The sequence below is a fragment of the Mesoplodon mirus genome (genome assembly GCF_964341445.2).
Source record: "Mesoplodon mirus genome assembly, chromosome: 1".
Taxonomy (NCBI): Eukaryota; Metazoa; Chordata; class Mammalia; order Artiodactyla; family Ziphiidae; genus Mesoplodon; species Mesoplodon mirus.
Genome location: NC_138976.1, coordinates 36,551,759 through 36,572,603, shown reverse-complemented (window position 1 = coordinate 36,572,603; position 20,845 = coordinate 36,551,759). Strand labels below are relative to the sequence as shown.

Sequence of the window (20,845 nt, the reverse complement as noted above, 5' to 3'; positions counted from 1 at the left end):
GTGTCTGAATTTGTTGTATCTATATATTATTTTTAAAAATATTCCTTAATTTGTCAGTAAAGCCCAATTTGAGTGTGTGGAGGTCCTTCTTTTATTTTGGCTGTGCCGTGTGCAGCTTGTGGGATCCTAGTTCCCTGACCAGGGATCGAACCCACGCCCTCAGCAGTGAAAACCGCGGAGTCCTAACCACTGGCCTGCCAGGGAATTCCCTGGAGGTTCTTCTTAATTGATTGAATGTGCTTGCATTTGTGTTCTCAGGCTGCGATGGATAGTGCCCGACTCAGTGCTGCCAAATCCTCTCCCATGATGGAAACAATCAACATGGTAAGTGCCTCACGTAATGAGAACATTTACATTTGCTTACCTTAGAGTGTAATTGTTCAAAGTCTTTAGGTTACATTAAATGAAGTAGAGGTTTAAGGGATGAGTCAAGGCAGGTGTTGTGACTCTAGTTTTTTCTTAGTATAGTTCTTTATTCTTTTCCTGTATTACTAAATGGAATACTTTCCCCAATACTAGATTGCATTAGTCCAGCTTTGTGTTACACAGGAGAACAATATATTAAAAGGTCTGCCTATAAATCTATATGTGTATATCTTTTGGCCTGCCTATTTAGAAACTTCGGATACTTGTCTCTGCCTGAGCATTGTTTCTGGGAGGACCTAGGAAGGTGTAAGCTGGAGGTGTTAGTGAAGTAGGAAGCATAAAAGGTAGGGAGAGAGAACTGAGCAATGTTGGTAGGTTGTTCAGTTAAAGGAAGAGGATTTGCAGAAAAGAGCTGCTTGGCACCAAATTTCGAAATTCCAATGTTTCTGGAATCGTGGGTTAAGAGTCTCTAAGGTCACAAAAGCCGACTCTGCTGTGCATGCCCTGGAGTGGTTAATTGAGAGCTTGTGAGCTACTGGAAATTGTTTTGATGGGCAGATCACAGGACTAGACAAGAGAAGAAGGAATTTTTTTAGTGCTTACTGGGGAACTATTACCAAAATTTGGTCTAAGGATGTCTTCGTTGGATTATGAGGGCAAAAGAAAGCTTAAAGAAATAGGAATAGTTAGCAAACACCTTATAGATATGCTCATCAGTAATAGAATATATATCATTACATTTTCAAAAATATAGTATAGCACATTCAGCTAAGAAGTCAACTTTAATAAGATGGCTTGATAGGGCAAGCCCACGGAAGAAGGTCAGTTTTCATCTAGGTCTTTTACACTAAACATGGATTGTTAAAGAAGAAGTAGGCCCAGAGAGATCCTCTCTTCTTGGGTACTCATTATTTATTTTCTCCTTTATAAATCAATGTTTTTTATTATTTTTGTTTTGTTTTTAATGTTGATCCACTGATGAATGATTTTCTTGTTTGTAGTATAATGATTTTAACATTGAAATTGGAGCAAAATCAAACCAGTGGTTTTTGCACTTCATGTCAAAACCAGTTGGGTACATAGTTGATGTGGGCAGCTTTTAATTGAAGATGTGGTACTGACTTTAATTATTTGCTAAGGTTAACTTTATATTTATTCTCTTCCAAAAGTGCCTGCAGTATCTTGATGTGTCGGTGCTGGGTGAGCTAGTTCCTAGGTTATGTGAACTGATCAGAAGTGGTGTAGGTCTTGGAACTAAGGTAAGCAAGTGTATTTTTCATAAGAGGAATTTGCATCTTCATTAGTTTGGGCCACAAAAATAGAACAGCCATCATGTGTGAAATTCATTTTTTTTTCTTAAAACCTGACTTTATTTTATGTTAACTATTCTGTTTCTATGACTGCACTAATAACTTAAAACATGTAACTCATTCAGAATATAAAACACGTGACTTATATTCAGTAAACATTGTCTTACTTTTTTAGTGGAATCATTTCTGTCCCCTGGTTGCCAGGTACATGCCCTCTGGGTCCTCGTTCATAATCAGTTATTAGTGGAAATGCTCATCCAGTTATCAAGTCATGGTTGCTTAAGGTGGTGATTAGCATTTTTCACAGAGGAATCAGCAGGTATTTAGATGGAAAAATGTCTTCCTTTCCAAGATTTTTCAAGGATCAGATCCCATGCCCTATACTTTGAAAACAAACAACTCACGTTTATTTCTCCTGACAAAATTAACATCTACTTGTATTTTAAAATTTTAGCATTTATAGATCAGGAGAAAGTTAAAAGTTGTCCGTAAGTTTACCACCCATAGGTAATTGCTGTTGATATTTCAAAATGTGTCCTTCTGGTCTCTTTCTGTGCATGTGTCTTCTACAATGTCCTCTCTAATGGCCACATGCTCTCTTGTATGGCTGAAACATCATTTATTTTAACCCATCAAGGAATACCTGATTTGTTTTCAGATTTTTTGATACTAAACAAAGTGCTGTGATGAATGGTTTTGGACACATCTGAACCTGCTTCCTTTGGTTAAATTCCTAGAACGGGAAATGTTAGAACAAGGATGGACAGGATGACATGTTGCCCTCCCAAAAGATTGTACGAGTCTCCTTCTCACTTGAAAGTGTACACTTGCAGCAAGACCTCTGCAGGAAGTCTTGAAGGAGATCTTTGTGTTAATAATTTAAAATAAGAGTTTTACTCTTTCTAGATAGAATCTTGGAGGGGCTGTAAGGCTTTGTGTATTTCTTTAAATCTTTGACTCCTAAAACCAAGGGTTTGATAGAACATTGTGACCATCAAATTTAGACCTTTGCCTTTGTAACCCTGTAGGGAGGCTGTGCCAGTGTCATTGTGTCATTAACCACTCAGTGTCCCCAGGACCTAACACCTTACTCAGGTGAGTTTGTCAAAACCACTGGGGTGATGTTTTTGTATGGCCATGTCTTGTGTGACAAGGTTTTAAAAGGAAAAACAGTGATCATTCAGACATGCTTGGTGATATCGTGTACTTTTTCTTCCTCAAACTCTCCCACTTCTACCTTTATCTCTGTTTGCAAGAGGTACAGGATGATCCAGTTTAACAAGTTTTTACTGTTTTATAAGTGTTTATTTCTTGGTGGTATAAGGAGGTGAGAGTATCTGCTATTCTGTGCAGTATAAATGGTTTATTACTATTTATATTTAATTTTACATCAGCATTTTTCTTTTCTTGGATTGGGTTCTAGATGGGGCTCATGAACTTTATGTACCTAACTCTTGTTTTTGCAACTGTCCCCATAATAGTCTAGATCAATTAATTAATAACAGATTAATTTTTAATTTTATGCCAGGCAAAGAGAAGCAAATGGATATACAAATGTAACATGCAAGGGTTCTAGACTACTATGGAATAAATCAGATATTAATTATAGGGTTAAGTTTGTTTTGGCCCTACGAACAGAGCCGAGCATTTGGTCAGCCAAGTATCAGATTTTTCTTCTTTGTTTCCACTAGGTAAACTCATGAGTGCTTTGCTTAGTGGCCTGACAGATCGGAATGGTGTAATTCAGAAATCCTGTGCATTTGCCATGGGCCATTTAGTTCGGGTGAGTTGAGTTTCTTACTTAGTTAAGTAAGTATACTTTGATAATTATGAAGAACTGACCAGGATTGTTTCCCTTCCAGACGTCACGGGATAGCAGCACAGAGAAACTCCTGCAGAAACTCAATGGCTGGTATATGGAGAAAGAAGGTACCTTTTTTCTTCCTACTTAAATTATTGTTAATTTAGATGTAAACAAGCTAATGAAACAGTACAAATCAGGTCTTACCCTTTCTGATTTTATGTGGTTTGCTAGGAACATTTCTGATTGATTTTACTGGTTTGTTTTGCTGTGGTACAAGTCGAGCAGTGGTCTGTTTTTTTTTTTTTTTTTTTTTGCGGTACGCGGGCCTCTCATTGTTGTGGAGCACAGCCTCCAGACGCGCAGGCTCAGCAGCCATGGCTTATGGGCCCAGCCGCTCTGCGGCATATGGGATCCTCCCAGACCGGGGCATGAACCTGTGTCCCCTGCATCAGCAGGCGGACTCTCAACCACTGCGCCACCAGGGAAGCCCAGAGCAGTGGTCTGTTTTGATCAGTTACCCTTAAACACAGTAAGTGTCATAAAGATTGTTTTTTTCTGCTTCTCTTTAGAACCCATCTACAAGACCTCTTGTGCTCTGACTGTTCATGCTATTGGACGGTACAGCCCTGATGTACTGAAGAGCCATGCCAAAGAAGTTCTGCCTTTGGCATTCCTAGGCATGCATGAAATTGCTGATGAGGAGAAAGCAGAAAAAGAAGAATGTAATTTATGGACTGAAGTATGGCAGGAAAATGTACCTGGTTAGTAAACAGTGCCTGTGAATTAAACCTGTTTCTTAAGAACCACAGTTGAAATTTTTAACTCATATTTTTTTATTCATAAACTTCTGTAGTTACTTTCCTGGGACCTTAACAATGTGTGTCCCATTGGGTTCTCAGCGCATCCAAATTTCCAAGTTCTCAGGTTGGCGCTCAGAGCTCTTTTCTTTCCTCTCTCATTGCTGCCCATGTGAGAGAATAGAAACTGCCCAAGCGAAGCAGAGCTTTGCTTATTTCAGTTGAGAATGAACAGTGATTTCCGTGTTGCCTTGAGTATTATTTTAGAGTAGTGCTTCTCCACTCTGTTCTTCATCTTGACACACGTTAATGGACGAGAGCCCTCCTGTGGACATATCCAAGTTCATAACGTCCTGCTGTTGTAACGATTTCTCACACCACCACCCACTTTTTCTCCCTTTCAAAGAGTGATGTGATGTAACCATTGAGAATCACTGCTTTAGACTGCCGGTCACTGACTTTTATTCCAGACTTAGAAAAGAAAAATCAGTTAGTTTATATATATATATATATATACACGTGTGTGTGTGTGTGTGTGTGTCTATATATATATATATATATATATATGTGTGTGTGTGTGTGTATATATATATATATATTTTTTTTTTTTTTTTTTTTGTCACTTAAGAGTTGCTTTTCATTTTGCTTTAGGTTCCTTTGGTGGCATTCGGTTATACCTGCAGGAGTTGATTACTATCACCCAGAAGGCTTTACAGTCTCAGTCCTGGAAAATGAAAGCCCAGGGTGCAATTGCCATGGCATCAATTGCAAAACAAACCACCTCCCTGGTACCTCCGTATCTGGGAATGATACTGACCGCATTACTGCAAGGCCTAGCTGGACGAACATGGGCAGGAAAGGTAAAGGAACCATTCATGCCCAGTTAAATTTAAGGTATCCTTAAAGGATTATGACTTCATCTTTCATTTTCTATAAAAATTAGAATGTTGTTTTGTGGGACATCAGATGGGTTGTTTTTGTAAACCAGATTTCCTAGGCAGTTGGGAAGCTTTGGGTAAACTTTGCCTGATTAAGTGTGATATTTCATCAAAGTATAACCCACGTGTCCTTGAATACTGCACAGTAATGCTGGAGGTTGATTTTTATTTATCATGTTCAGCTTTCCAAAAGAAGTCTTAAACCAAGTGGTCACCCTTTTGTCCCTGTTGACCTCATGAACAGATCAGAATTCGGGCACATGCGAAATTGAGTAGCAAGGCAAGCTGTGTCTAAACCCCGGGCTGAGGATGCCCATCTCTGGGGCCTCTGAATTAGTAAAAGTCATTTTTTATACAAGGGTGATGGTAGGTTATACACAGTGACTACTCAGTGGGGAGCGCGAGACTGTGGCATCATACGCAGTCTGGTTGACGTGGTAGAAGCCAGTGGTGGCCAGTGCAGAACTGTAGATGAAGTACGGGTCTAGGAGTCAGACACAGTTCTGATTCCATTGTTGACGCTTCTGCCTCTGTGACCTTGGACAAGTTGGTTCTCTAGGCTTTATGAAATGGAGAGGAAGACATGCTTCCGTGGTTTTGAGTAAAACTCTGTGGATGTGCTTGTTAAACAGTTAAGTGTGTCAAAGATACGGTGACTCTGGTTAATTTTTGTTGTCATAATTTTTAAAAATTTATGAGGTAATTATAGTCATGTACAGCGTATGTAAGTGACACGTTTGCTTAATAGTATTCCCTCATCTTTCAACCGTTTAGGAAGAACTGTTGAAAGCCATTGCCTGTGTGGTGACAGCTTGCAGGTAAGTGTTCCTTCAGTGAAGGTGCCATTTCTTAAACTGCACCTGAAAGCTGCAGCCTTTATTAACTGTTGTGATGCTTTTGTATGGATCCTGCAGTGCAGAGTTGGAGAAGCCTGTGCCCAGTCAGCCTGGCACCAGTGAAATCCTCCAGGCTGTTCTGAAGGAGTGTTGCAAAGAGAATCCCAAATACAAGCTTGCAGCAATCAGCTGTGCAGGGGATGTCTTAAAGGCCACCAAAGAAGACAGATTCCAGGAGTTTGCTGACATTGTCATACCTCTCATCAAGAAGGTAATGATCGCCATATCCTTTCAGGTCTGGTTTATACTTTAAAAAAATAAAAAAATAAAAAAAAATTTTAAAAAAAGAAAGAAGGAAGAGATTTTCCTGTGTCCTTTTTGCATATTTTAGGAGGATTCATGTAGCTGCAAATAGCAGAAAAAACCCCAAATATCATGGCTTCAAACACGGTAGACGTTAGTCTCTCACAGAAGAGTTTAGGGAGTCTGGCTCTTTGCAGCTCACAGCTCTGCCTTCCCTGGGGTGTGGCCATTGTCTTCACGGTCCACCGTGTATCTGCATTCCAGGTGGGTGATGGCAGAGGAGATGAAGAAAGGATGAAGGATCAAAGTAGGTATGTCAGTTCTCTCTTAAGGAGAGTTCCTGGAAGCTGCTAGAGGGCCCTTTCACTTCTAATCCACTGGCCAGTGCTTAGCCGGGTGGCCACACCTGGCTGCAGGTGAGGCTGGGAATAGTAGTCTTCATTCTAGGTATCCGTTTCCCCTCCATGGGAGAAGCGTGGCTGTTTTTTTTTTTTTTTTTTTTAAAAAAAACAAAGCAGAACGATGAGTTTATTGCAAGGGTTTCATCCTGCAAGCCGGGAACCTCAAGGCCGTGGGAGCGGTGAGTTCCCGAGAGTGGTGTTGGAGTGGGCAAACAGGCCCTGTCTTGCTGCTGCTAAGCTCTGCCTTGAAGGCATGTGCTGCAGCCACCCCGGGCACCCCGCAGTGAAGACAGACTCTGCCACATGCTGGGGGACTTTGATCAAAAGCAGACTTTGGTTTCATTTGGAAAATGAAGTGCTCGTTTTTAAAGGTTGGGCACTGGTTCAAAGAAAGAAGAGTATGGTTTACCTATTTACTTTTTTGTGAAACATGAAAAATCTTAAATAGCATTCTCATTCTGTTTCTTGTGTTGCTGCTAATTTGCTGTTGTAAAAAAGCTGTTTAAATAATTTCTGTTAAGAGGGGGGGATATGGGGATATATATGTATTCATATGGCTGATTCACTTTGTTTTACAATGAAACTAACACTGTATTATGAAGCAATTATACTCCAATAAAGATTTGTAAAAAAAATAAAAACAGTGGAAAAAAATAAATTCAAAGTAAAATAATTAACTATCAAAAAAATTTCTGTCACATACATAATGATAGTGTATGGATTTGGCAGTCTGTATCACCAGCTTGCTGAACAAGTCACTTCTCTGCCTGTTTCCATATCTTATTAAGAAGGAGTTTGGATTTAGATTATTACCGGGTTCTTCCTCCTTTAATTCCATGATTCTAATGCAAATCTTTTTTATGTTGTGCTCAAAATACTACATATATGGTATTTTTTTTCACCTTTGCTTACAGATTCCTTTAGAGGATTTCCGAAATTTATTGCAGAGGTGTAGTACTCCTGTTACAAAATCTTTTTACAAATAGGAAAACTCATGGTAGAGACTGTAACATTTAATTCTTGGTTAACATCTCCTACTCTGGTACCCTGATTGTTTTAATAGTATGCCTGTAACTTTGAAGGAAAAAAAAATTAAAATTTGCTTTCCTTTTTTTTGACATGTCCTAGAACTCACCTGAAAGCATGGGAGTCCAGAGAACCAAAAATGAAGATGAGAATGAGAAGGAAAAGGAGCTCCAGCTGGAATCTCTGCTGGGAGCCTTTGAGGGCCTGGGCAAAGCCTGGCCCCGAAATGTGGAGACCCAACGTAAGCAGCAGAACCTGCATTTGAAGAACTGCTGTGGCCAGGGCTTACTTCATGACAGCGAAGGTGTTCCATGTGACGAGTTATAGCTGCTGTTTCTGTAGAGCCTGACTGATTAACGGCGAGAATTATCCAGTATAAATTTTACTCCTACATTGGCAGATAATCTCATTGACTGTTAGTTTGCTAGGGCTGCTGTAATACAGTACAACAGACTGGGTGACTTCAACCAGGGAACTGTATTTTCTCACAATTCTGGAGACTAGAAGTCTGAGATCAAGGTGTCAACAGTGTTGGTTTCTTTTGAGCCCTGTCTCTTTGGCTTGTAAATGGCCGTCCGTGTCTCTGTGTCCAGTACATTCTTAAAAGGACACCAGTCGTCTTGGGTTAGGGCCCACCCTAATGGTCTCTTTAAAACCCTGTCTCCCAACTCAGTCACATTCTGAGGTACTTGGGGGTTAGGATGTCAACATGTGAGTCTGTGGGACACAGCTCAGCCCATAACAACCATGATACATTTTATGTAGATAGTTTGACTACAAAAAGAATTCTTTCACTCTTCTTTATGGTGCTGTATTCAGAGGAATCCACACAACTTATTAGTGGGGTCTCTTCATCTCAAAATTAATGGCCTTGTTGCCAAATCTTCAATAAGCAAATGAAATCTGTATTTCCCTGAGAAACTTGAAACTTTCTGAGAGTTTTTCAGAATTGAACATATCTTTCCAAAGGATTAAGTAAATAAACAGTAAACCTTTACTGTTGGATTAGGTTGTAGTTAGTAGGAGTTTGCCTTGTGTTGGTTCCTGCAGGGCATCCTACATCTTAATATTCATGAATGTTATGGAAAGTATTGTTGACTGTGATTGGATGTTTCTAAAATCAGACTTAAGATTGTCTTTGAGCCTTGCCATCCTTTGTGTGAACTTCAGAAAGTATATTTGCTATGTATAGGGAGGGTTTTCCAAAAGATACAGATCTGTAAGAGGTCTTATTTCTTGGTATTATGTTATGGACTGCAGTGGAAGTCCACTTATTTGACATCATTAGGACTACTAACTTTTGCTTGATAGGTAGAAGAAGTTAAAGTAGGGGATTATATAAAAAGATGATACATACACAAAGCAGTTTTAGTATAAGGAACAGAAATGTACATTTGCTGGATTGGTTGTCATCTGGGGGAAGGGCCACGGCCTTTGAGGATTTGTTCCACACTGGCTTCTTGTATACATCTTACTCATAATGTATTATCTTCAGTTTCTGGTTTTGTTTCTTTATAGTGGAGAAAGAAATTACAGTCTCTTAGGAAGCAATTCAAGTGCAGAATTCTAGATTTTTTACCCTCATCCATCTTTATATTTGTGAACCGTACTAAATTCTGCAGCATTTAAAAAATAGCTACTTTGTTGAGTTTTATACTCCTGTTTCATCACTTAGCATAATATTAATTATATAATTATAATAACAAGTGCAGTTGGCATAACAGGTTTGGATAAAGCACTGTTGACTCTTGTTAAGCCTACAACATGCAGAAGCTTCTGAGCCTCCAGAGTTCTGCTCTCTTTGGCTGTCATTCAGGGTGTTTTATGGGAAAAAGGCAGTGTGGTTTAGATTCTGTCAGTTCCTTAGAAAAGGATATTGCCTTGACAAAGAACACTTATGAACAGATATATAGGATTTTGGGGGGAGGGGGTGTTTCTGATCAGGGAAGTTTGTGGGAATTGGGCATAAAGTCATGCTGAAGTGTTTCCGAAATGTCATGGCTTTAATTAAGGGCATTTGTTGTTTTAATTTCTCCTCTCCCCTTCTCTCTCTCTGGCTATCCCTCTCTGTCCCTGTCTCTCTCTGTCTCTCTGTCTTCCCCTCACTTGCTCTGTCTCTTGCTCCTTCACGTGCTCTGTCCTGCTCTGCCCCATTCTTGTTTTCCAGGTTGTTACCGTCAAGAGCTTTGCAAACTGATGTGTGAGCAGCTAAAACTCAGCACATGGAAAGTGCAGCTGGGAGTCCTACAGTCAATGAATGCCTTTTTTCAGGGGTAATTTGCTTCATAGTTAGTCATTTATTTAACCTTCCCCTACCCCTTAGCATTTTATATATAATCAGTGGAATTTTTCTTTTTTTTTTAACATCTTTATTGGAGTATAATTGCTTTACAATGCTGTGTTAGTTTCTGCTGCAGTGGCATTCTTTTAAATTTTAAAACTAAAAGCTAAAGTGACATCATAAAGCAATATATATGGATAGAAATTGTTTGTGCCAGAAAGGTTTTGGAATGTTTCTTAATAACTAGTATTTGTGTCTTGCTTTCTGATTTGTACAGATTAATGCTTTTAGAAGAAGAACATGCAGATCCTGAGGCTCTGGCTGAAATTCTCCTTGAAACTTGTAAATCAATCACATATTCTTTAGGTGAGTGGCAAATTGACATAGATAAGGAGTGTTCATTTTTTTTTTTTTTTTTTTTTTTTTTGCGGTATGCGGGCCTCTCACTGTTGTGGCCTCTCCCGTTGCGGAGCACAGGCTCCGGACGCGCAGGCCCAGCGGCCATGGCTCACGGGCCCAGCCGCTCCGCGGCATATGGGATCCTCCCAGACCGGGGCACGAACCCGTATCCCCTGCATCGGCAGGCGGACTCTCAACCACTGCGCCACCAGGGAGGCCCAGGAGTGTTCATTTTAAAGCTCAAGGAGTTAAGCTTCAAACATTCCCTGCCTTGTGCTAGGAGCTAAATTTATGGAACAACTACTGAACTCTCCTATTTAATATACTCAATATGTGCCCCCAAACTGGAATGTATTAATCTGGAACTGTAATTTAGGATTTCAACACCTAGATTAGAAAAACCTTTGTGACCAGTATTTTTTAAAAACCTGTACTTGGAAATAATTTCAAACTTACAGAAAAGGTACAATAATAATGCATGTAATACTTGTATATCCTTTACCCAAAGTCACCTGTTAACATTTTGCACCACTTACTTTATTACTTGCACTTCTGTATACATACTTTTTCCTCAACCATTTGAAAGTATATTGCTTACATCTTGCCCCTTTCCTCCTAAATTCTTCAGTGTGCCTTCTTTTACATACCAACTTTAGATAGTATAACATTGATGCATTATTTTTTTTTTTTTTTTTTTTTTTTTTTTTTTTTGCTGTGTTGGGTCTTCGTTTCTGTGCGAGGGCTTTCTCTAGTTGTGGCAAGTGGGGGCCACTCTTCATCGCGGTGCGCAGGCCTCTCACTATTGCGGCCTCTCTTGTTGCAGGAGCACAGGCTCCAGACGCGCAGGCTCAGTAGTTGTGGCTCACGGGCCTAGTCGCTCCGCGGCATGTGGGATCCTCCCAGACCAGGGCTCGAACCCGTGTCCCCTGCATTAGCAGGCAGATTCTCAACCACTGCGCCACCAGGGAAGCCCGATGCATTATTTTTTAACCATTCATATTCTAGGTTTTCAGTTGACTCAGTAATCTTTTTTTTTTTTTTTTTTTTTTTTTTTTTTTGCTGTACGCGGGCATCTCACTGTTGTGGCCTCTCCCGTTGCGGAGCACAGGCTCCGGACGCGCAGGCTCAGCGGCCATGGCTCACGGGCCCAGCCGCTCCGTGGCATGTGGGATCTTCCCAGACCGGGGCACGAACCCGCGTCCCCTGCATCGACAGGCAGACTCTCAACCACTGCGCCACCAGGGAAGCCCCAGTAATATTCTTTATATAATCTTTTCCTTTCCTCCATTAAGGAATCCAGTCCGGAATCATTTAATGAATTTAGTTGTCGTATCGTCGTAGTCTCCTTTAATCTGGAACATTTCCTCAGCCTTTCTTTGTCTTATGTGACACTGACAATTTTGAAAAAAAGCCTCCCCCTCCCCCCATTTAAAACTAGAATGTTTCTCATTTGGTGTTTGTCTGATGTTTCCTTGTGATGAGATCCAGGTTATGAATTCCCAGTAGGGCTGCTCTATAAGTGATGTTATGTCCTCTCACATCAAGAGGCACACAGTGTCCACCTGCCCTCGTTGGCAGTGTTAATTTTTATTACCTGGTCAAGGTACTACTCAGTTTCCTCTGCTGTATGGTTACTATTTTTCCCCCTTCTGTCTGATAAGCAGCCTGTGGAAACACACTTTAGGACCATTCAGATAACCTGCTCCTCTTCACAACTGTGTCTACTAAGCAGTCTGGGAGAAGGCACTTTAAGACCATGCAGATATACTGCTCCTCTTCAAAGTGTCTCTTCTAGACTTAGCATGCATTGATGGGTTTTTCCTGAACCAGCTTTTACTAAGATGATTTTCCAACTCTAGCACTTCTTCCACATTTACCATTTGACAGTTGGCATCCTCTCATAAGCAAGGTTCCTCCCTCTCTCGAACTCTTTATTTATCTATTATCCATATTGATTCATGGATTCCTTTATTTCCCCCTTTGTTTATAATTACTTTCCTTAATTAATTTGTTGCTCAGATTATCCCAGATTTGGCCAGTGGAAGCCTCTTCGAGCTGTCTCCTTTGTCCTATTTCTGTCTCGCCACCATTCTTTTAAGCATTTGCGTACTTCATAGCATGACAGCCTGTTATAAGCTCATCTTTTGCTTCCTTTGTCTTGGGTCTGGTTGTGTGTTAGTTTTTTCAGTAAACAGTTTCACTGTGAACTAGATGCAGTGTCTAGAGTAGACACCAAGGAAGCATATTTCAGTTGTGATTCTTGGAGGTAGCCACCTGCTTTTGGATAAATAACTGGCAGCTGAGAAACTAGTCATTACAGGGTCGGGTCGCAGCCAGGTGTCCCTGAGTTGGCCTTACCCCTGGGTGATGTAATGTTCTTTGGTAAAATGAAGAGGTCATGCAAACCTAAAGACCTTTCTTAGGTATCCTGTGAAGTCGACTTCTAAAATGGGTCCTTTAAATATTGCCATTTGTTATGGAGATTGGTATATTTGGCTGACAGCTTTTTTTTTTTTTAAGGAAGGAATGTGGACATATAGCACATTTCAAGTATTTGATGATAATTGGCTAAGGGAAGCTTACTTAGGAGCACATGTATCGTTCCCTGAATTTATAATTTCCGAACATCTTTCTTTCGGTAACACAAACTTAACCTTAGATGTTCTGTTTGTAAGGCATATAAAACAAATAATGTGAACTATATGATTTTCTTCTTAGAAAATAAGACCTACTCATCTGTGAGAACAGAAGCTTTATCTGTGATAGAATTGCTGCTTAAAAAACTTGAAGGTGAGTTCTTGATACTTCTCATTGGAGGACTGGAAAGCCAGGAGACTTTATGGCATATGTTTTAGGAATTTTTTTTATTTTCTGTTTTTGTTTTTAATAAGCATATACTCCAAAATACAAATTAATATATTTGTACATGGAAGTGGAATATACATAGCTAAAACCTTCCAATTTTATGAAGTGTTAAATTTGGTACTCTATTATTTTATATACTTTTAATGCATTATGAAGCTGTGGTTATCTCAATGAAGTTTTGGTTTCCATCGTGAATCTTGAGTTAATCTTGGTTAATTATAGCAAGAAGCTGACAGTGGCAGAACAGAGCTCACTATACACATGTAAACAGAATGACACGCTGAAAAGTGGAGTTAGGAGAACATTTAACAATTATCTACCTGAGTTATCAAATTTGATAGCAGTTTTCTTAATCCTTTTTTTTTTTTTTCTGTTTTCCTTTTTCTAAACCGTCTTACAAAGAAGCAGATTTCGTCTAATGGTCTGTTCTATCACTGGTAAAAGAAGAATGTTAGCATTTTCTCCAGTGGTGTATCTTTACTGATTTCAAAAGGAGGCCTCTCTTCTTTTTTCATTTTCCTCTTTTTATTATTTTAACCACGTGGATGAAGAATGGGGCATATGGAACACTTTTCTCTAGAGCATTGTGTATCTGCTGTTTCTCCTTCTGCCTCTATCTTTGCTTAGCAATTAAAGCACCTCTCAGGGCTCCATAAAACAGGCCGTTTAGACTCAGCGACACTGCACGAGTCATAATCCCTTTTTTCCTTGTTGAAGTAGAAGAGCTAGACACTTAGATGTATCTCTGAATTCTCACAGTTTGCCAGATATGTATGAATGTATTCTAGATGAGGAAAATGAAGCTAAACAGTGAGATAACTTGCTTGAAACCACATCACCAGGAAGTATCAGAACCTCATAAACAAGATTTAGAATCTGATGTACTTTATGAATTTCTAATATTTTGAGTATGCCTGTAGTTCTCTGATGCTTTTCTGAAAGGAGTAATAAAGTGTCATCTGTTCAAACTGTCTTTGCAATTATGAAATTTATTGAGGATTTTTTTTTACTGAGCACATCTTACAAAGATATATTCAGCTCAATTGCTGAAATAGCTTTTTTGTTACTGTGTGCCCTGCCTCGATACTTCCTGCTTCCCAGTTGGCTTCAGGCTCCCTTCATTCTCTTTGTCCCACCAGCTCTGGGGACAGAGGATGAAACTCCCTGATTGGCCCTCAGGTTATTGTCAATAATTAGGTTTGGAGACAACTCTTAAACCTGTGATCAGTATATACAGAATTGTTACCACGGGGTTGCTTTGCATTTATTTTGGGGATAGGATATGTGGAAGAAAAGCAGAAAGAATAGTTTGGGATTCTCTGCTTGCTTCTTCTGTAAGGATTCTTTTGTTGTTCTTTCTCTTTCCATTCAGAATCTAAACAGTGGGAAAGTTTGACATCTGAATGCAGAGTGCTCCTGATTGAGTCTTTAGCAACTATGGAGACAGACAGCAGACCTGAGCTGCAGGAGAAAGCATCGTTACTGAAGAAAACACTTGAAAATCTGGAATAAATTAGAAGGGGAAGAAACAAACAAGTGCCATGTTCATTGGGGGTTGAAATGGTGGTACTCTTTGTGGGGAAAAGTAAAGATTAACCTGTAGCATGCATCATTCCTTGGCTGAAATAAAAAAAAATGCCTTAAATTTTGTTCCTTATTAGCTTTATTTTACTTGATGTTTTAAAAGTATCTGGGCTGAATAAGCGAAATGGAACCTTGGAGATTTGAGAGGTGGTTGTAGGTGAAACTGACAGAAATAGCTGTTGAAAGAGTTAAAGCTGTTATTAAAGGAATAGACAAAGTTGCAGAGGAAGCTGCATAAAAATCTTAGAACTGCATCCAAATTTTAAAAAGTTATTTCAGGAAGGGGTTGTATCAACTACTTAGTTTAACGCCCTCTTTACACCTGAAGAAACAGGTTATGAGATGATGTAGCTTCCTTTCGGAGGCCTGTGCCGAGGCTGGAACCTGTGTGATGGATGACCTGCCTGGGACACTTTCTTTTACAACCTGCTGCTAATCAGTGCTAACCCTGGCCTACCTGAGAAACTCCCAAGATGAGATGGTACAGCAGTCCTGGCACCAGAACTGAACTGACCCATTATGTAAGCACCACTGGATTCTTGAAATTCAGAAGTTGAACATTGTCTTGTCATTTGTTTAGATGACTGGTTTTTAGAAAATGAATATCTACCAACCTTACAGGTTGAGAGGGAGGGAAAATTTGGTGTCCATGTAATCGTCCTCCTCTTATAAGCAGATGAAGGTAGATTAGGACAAGATTGTTCATTTTGTCTGTTATGTATTTTGCAAAACACAAACCAACAACGAAATCGCGACTGCTTGGTTTAGACCATTTATAATCTCAAAACTGTAAAGACAAATTAAAATTTTCTACCCACTTTTATGCTAACAGTCATGACTATGGGATAGAAAGGAAAGCATTTTAATTAGCCATCTGGGAATAACCTGATACCATTCAAAGTAAATAATTGCAGCTAGGGTTTCTTCCTTTCCTTACGCTGCTCAGGCCCCTGCCTAAGGATGTAGGGTAAGGGGAAAAAACACATTTAACATAAGTGTTTATTAAAGTAAAAGGAGAACTCTCTAGCTCACCTTGGATTCCAAGCACAAAATTGGCTTACACTCAATACTGACCCCTTACCGACATTAACACCAGGGTGGGAACTCCGTGTTATTATTTTTTGTGGTCTCTATTAACCAAAGTATTTAAAATTTTCTTGACTGTGACCCATAGTAAAACTAACTTTTTTCATCATGACCCAGAACAATGTGTGTAGGGTGGAGGGGAGGGAGGGAGGGAGGGAGGGAGAAACAAAAAATGAATATAAAATCTTTAACTGAAATAAAATGTTTTGTGAAATGGTACATACTATGTGTGATCTGCTTTGATCCCTCCCTGCCAACTCCCCACCACCGTTTTGAATGCTCTTTCAGACCCACTAAATTCATTTCCTGACTCGTAAATGGGTCGTTATTCACAGTTTGAAAAACACTGCCATAGATAGTACCTAAACCTAGCTGCATATGCTGTGTTCTGGGGTTGCTTCTGTTTGGAAAAGGGGTTTACAAATGAAAATTTAAGTGTTTATTACCAAAACATCCTCTTAGCTGGTACTAAATATAATTGTGAGTTTTAGTAGCATCATGAATTTTAAGTAAACTATCATGGACTTCCACTTGAGAGTGGTGTTTGCTTGGGGAAAAAAAATCAACTCTGGGTGTTTTTCAGAAAGCTTGCATCCTCATAGGACTTGGTGTTTTCCAGATCTGTATTTCCCCCTCCATGAAGTGCTCTCTGACTTTCATTTACAGTACCTGGGATACTCTTCCTAGGCAAGAGTGCCATGTAGGTCAGGTATTGTTGGAAGGTAAGAGTGTAAGGGCAAGAATTGTGCTCTTGGCCCGTATCAAGTTTAAAACCTCATCAGATTTTATGCTTTTTAAACTTTTTGTTATTCAATATTGGGAATTTCCCATGGTGCTGAGAGAGGTGCTAAGATACTTGAACCTTAGTGCTGTTGAATTAATTTGTTTTAGTTTTCTAAGCACATTTCTAAGTTTTACACTTAACTGCCTTCATCTTGACCAGCCAAGTCATTTGTACAACTAGTAATGTTAACTATGGTCTCCCAATGCAGCTTGTGTTGGTGTGCATGGGCACACATATTTATTTAAAAGAGTTAATAACTGAGAATTTGTCATTGTGGAATGTTGATATTAGTGAACAAATGGCAAAAGGACCCGTGAACATTTATATCTTTGGCCTTCATTTTCCAAAGCTATGTGGAACAGATTTTTATTATTTTTTTCCCTAGGAATATTCAGTGCTACTTGTCATATAGGCAACTGATACAGAGAGTCTACTGACTTCCTTATTCCTGGAATATATATCGTCACACTAGATATATCGTCACAAATTTATTGATATGCGAAAAGGAGGTACCTGAAATTTGGCAATTGGAAATCAAAACAAAGTATAAAATTGTCTTTTTGGTGATAAAGAGCAGCCATTTCTTTAATTAATGTTTGTGTCTAATTTACAATTGCCAGTGTGTTTGCCTGTAATACAGTGTACCTGCCCAATAAAACTGATTGCCACCAAATCCCCATTGCTTTACCCTTCCATCTTTTACTTGTGTATTCACTAATGAGAAGAGAAAAGAAAACAAGATGTGACCTTGTTGGTCTGTGCTCTAGTAGCATTTGCACTGTGTGAACACTGTCTGCCCGTTGGGGGACGTTTCTGTCTGCTGCTGCCACAATATATTCATGCTGCTTGTGAAGTACAGGGAGTTATTTTGACATTGGCACTCATTGTAATGTACAAACTGTTGTTAAATGGATGTATATGTGACAGATTTTTGTATTTTATATGCAAAGTCTTCATAGAATCCTCTGCAATATGTACTAAGCTAGCTAAGCATGTGGTAGTCTTGAAAGGAAAAATCCTTCCCATGCCCAAGAAGATATTAAGTGGTAAATAAAAGCTGCATGATCAGTTCTTTGAAGTGGTGCATTAATTTTTACTGGTTCTCTGGGAAAATAGTTAACTTCCAAGGCATTGCCTGGTTATACTTTAAAGACCAAAAAAAGCCCTACTGCCTGCAGTATTCTGAGCTACATCTACCAAGCAGAAATTGTTGGCTTAAGTGTCTGGGAGTTCCAAGGCAAAACACAAACAGAGGCAAGGCACCTGAATAATTACTGTTAAATGCTTGGAGAGAAGCAATCATTGAAAGATTGGATTTTTTGATATAGGTAATCCCTGATGAACACATAGAAACAACAAGCAGTTCTGCTTTTGGTTAAGATTAACATACATGGCTATGCACATAAAATATCAGAGCTATAGGTACATCCTATGTTGTAAATAGCCAAACAGATTTTAGGCTGTGGCTTTTTGTCCAACATCTTAGTGAGGTGCAGTGGTAGCAGCTGCTCTCCCGGCTTCGCTATGTCGCCGAAGGACGACAAGAAGAAGGATGTCGGAAAGTCAGCCAAGAAAGACAAAGACCCAGTGAACAAATCTGGGGGCAAGGCCAAAAAGAAGAAGTGGTCCAAAGGCAAAGTTCGGGACAAGCTCAATAATCTAGTCTTGTTTGACAAAGCAACATAAGACAAACTCTAAAGAAGTACCCAACTATAAGCTTATAACTCCAGCTGTTGTCCCTGAGATACTGAAGATTTGTGGTTCCCTGGCCAGGGCAGCCCTTCAGGAGCTCCTTAGTAAAGGACTTACTAAACTGGTTTCAAAGCACAGAGCTCAAGTAATTTACACCAGAAATACCAAGGGTGGAGATGCTCCAGCAGCTGATGAAGATGCGTGAACAGGTCCCATCAACTGTATATTTTGAAAAATAAAACTTTATTAAATCAAAATTTTTTTAGTCTGTGGAAGATATGCTTGAAGGTGAGAGATACCTTGCTTTTTCTCTTGTAGCAGCTAAAAAGCCTAAGCTGCTCCCTTTCTTCTATGCTTTTCCTCCTTTTTCCCTTCAAGCTAGTACCAGATTATTTGATTAGAATAACAATTGGTTTTTAAAAAGTGGAAACCCCACAACTAGAAATATGAAAATCACTAAAGGAAAAATCTTATTGTTAAAGGCAAATATACAGTGAAGATAGTAAATCAACCACATATAAAGCTAGTATGAGCATTAAAAGATAAAAACCGTAAAATCATTTATATCCACAATAAGTTGAGGGATACACAAAACAAAACAGTGTAAAATATGATGTCAAAAATAGTAAACGTGATTAGCTCTAGTAGTTTTCTCGTAGCATCTTTATTATAAAGCAGAATCTAACACACCATTGTAAAGCAATTATACTCCAATAAAGATGTTAAAAAAAAAAGTAAACGTGGAGGGGGTAAAAATGCAAGGATGTTAAAATGCATTCAAACTTAAGGGATCTGCAACTTAAATCACATATATATATATACAGATTGCTATATATAAACCTCATAATAACCACAAACCAAAAATCTGTAATAGATACACAGAAAAGAGAAAGAAATCCAGGCATAATACTAAAAGATAGTCATCAAATCACAAGGGAAGAGAGCAAAAGAAAAAGAAAGGAACAAGAAAGCTACAAAGACAACCCCCAAACAACAAAATGTCAAAAGTACATACCCATCAATAATTACTTTAAATGGACTAAATGCTCCAATTGGAAGACACAGAGTGGCTGAGTGGATACAAAAACAAGACCCATATATATGTTGCCTACAAGAGACGCCAGATCTAAAGATGCACACACTGAAAATGAGAGAATGGAAAGAGGTATTCCATGCATGTGGAAACGAAAAGAAAACTGGAGTAGCAATAGTTACATCAGAAAAATTGACTTTAAAACAAAGACTGTGACAAGAAACAAAGAAGGACATTACATAAGGTTCAAGGGATCAATCCAAGAGGAGATACAACAATTGTAAATATATATGCACCCAACATAGGAGCACCTCAATACATAAAGGAACACCTAATACATAACATACACCTAAAACACCTAACATAGGAACACCTAAATACATAAAGTAAATCTTAATAGATATAAAGGGAGAAATCAAGAGTAACACAATAATGGCAGGGGATTTTAACACCCCACTTAATAATTTTCATATATAATGTACAGCAGTGTTAATTATATTTATATGTTGTACTTTATATTCCTAGTACTTATTTAACTCATAACTGTCAATTTGTACCTTCATTCAATTTTCCTACCTCCCAGCCCCCATCTCTGGTAACTACATATCTAATCTCTTTTTCTGTGAGTTTGTCTTTGAAGTAAAATTGACCTACAACACTATGTTAGTTCCTGGTGCACGGCATAATGACTTGGTATTTCTGTACATTACAAAATGATCAGGGTAAGTCTAGTTACTATCTGTCACTGTACAAAGATGTTATATTATTATCAACTTATTCCCCACACTGTACATTTTATGCCCATGACTCATTTATTTTGTAGCTGGAAGTCTGTACCTTTTAATCTCCCTTACCTGTTTCTCTCATGCACCCAACTCACCTCCCCTCTGGTAACCACCTCTTTGTTCTCTATATCTATGACTCTGTTTTCGCTCTGTTTGTTCAGTTGCTTTGTTTTTTAAATTCCACATGTAAGTGAAATCATACAGTGTTTGTCTTTTTCTGTCTGAATTATTTCACTTAGCATCATGCCCTCAAGGTCCATCCATGGTGTTGCAGATGGCAAGATTTCATTATTTTGTAAGACTGAGTAATATTCCATTGTATTTATATGTATATATGTGTGTGTATATATATATGTATATATATACATACACACACACATATATATGTATATATACATATCACAACTTCTTTATCCATCTGTTGATGGGGACTTAGGTTGCTTCCATATCTTGGCTATTGTAAATAATGTTGCAATGAACATGGGAGTACATCTATCTCTTTGAGATAGTCATTTAGTTTTCTTTGGATATGTTCCCAGGAGAGGGATTGCTGGA

General features: G+C 38.9%; 1 protein-coding gene and 1 pseudogene across 5 annotated transcripts in view; both read left to right on the top strand.

The window, feature by feature from the left end:
- The window catches only part of ECPAS (Ecm29 proteasome adaptor and scaffold), a 104,443-nt gene extending 86,591 nt beyond the window's left edge, over nt 1-17,852 (top strand). For all 4 annotated transcript variants that reach the window (XM_082623145.1, XM_082623143.1, XM_082623142.1 and 1 more), the window contains 14 exons: nt 259-324; nt 1,536-1,625; nt 2,705-2,771; nt 3,368-3,459; nt 3,539-3,605; nt 4,050-4,241; nt 4,929-5,137; nt 5,990-6,033; nt 6,130-6,322; nt 7,884-8,022; nt 9,949-10,054; nt 10,340-10,428; nt 13,180-13,251; nt 14,699-17,852. In XM_082623145.1, the coding sequence (XP_082479271.1) occupies nt 259-324; nt 1,536-1,625; nt 2,705-2,771; nt 3,368-3,459; nt 3,539-3,605; nt 4,050-4,241; nt 4,929-5,137; nt 5,990-6,033; nt 6,130-6,322; nt 7,884-8,022; nt 9,949-10,054; nt 10,340-10,428; nt 13,180-13,251; nt 14,699-14,838 (1,566 nt within the window). In that variant the 3' untranslated portion in view covers nt 14,839-17,852. The remainder of the gene's footprint in view (nt 1-258; nt 325-1,535; nt 1,626-2,704; nt 2,772-3,367; nt 3,460-3,538; nt 3,606-4,049; nt 4,242-4,928; nt 5,138-5,989; nt 6,034-6,129; nt 6,323-7,883; nt 8,023-9,948; nt 10,055-10,339; nt 10,429-13,179; nt 13,252-14,698) is intronic.
- Nucleotides 17,853-18,304: 452 nt separating this feature from the next.
- LOC309803831 (small ribosomal subunit protein eS25-like) lies at nt 18,305-18,967 on the top strand (annotated as a pseudogene). Its single transcript has one exon. The product of its transcript is annotated as a small ribosomal subunit protein eS25-like (transcript).
- Nucleotides 18,968-20,845: the final 1,878 nt, after the last annotated feature.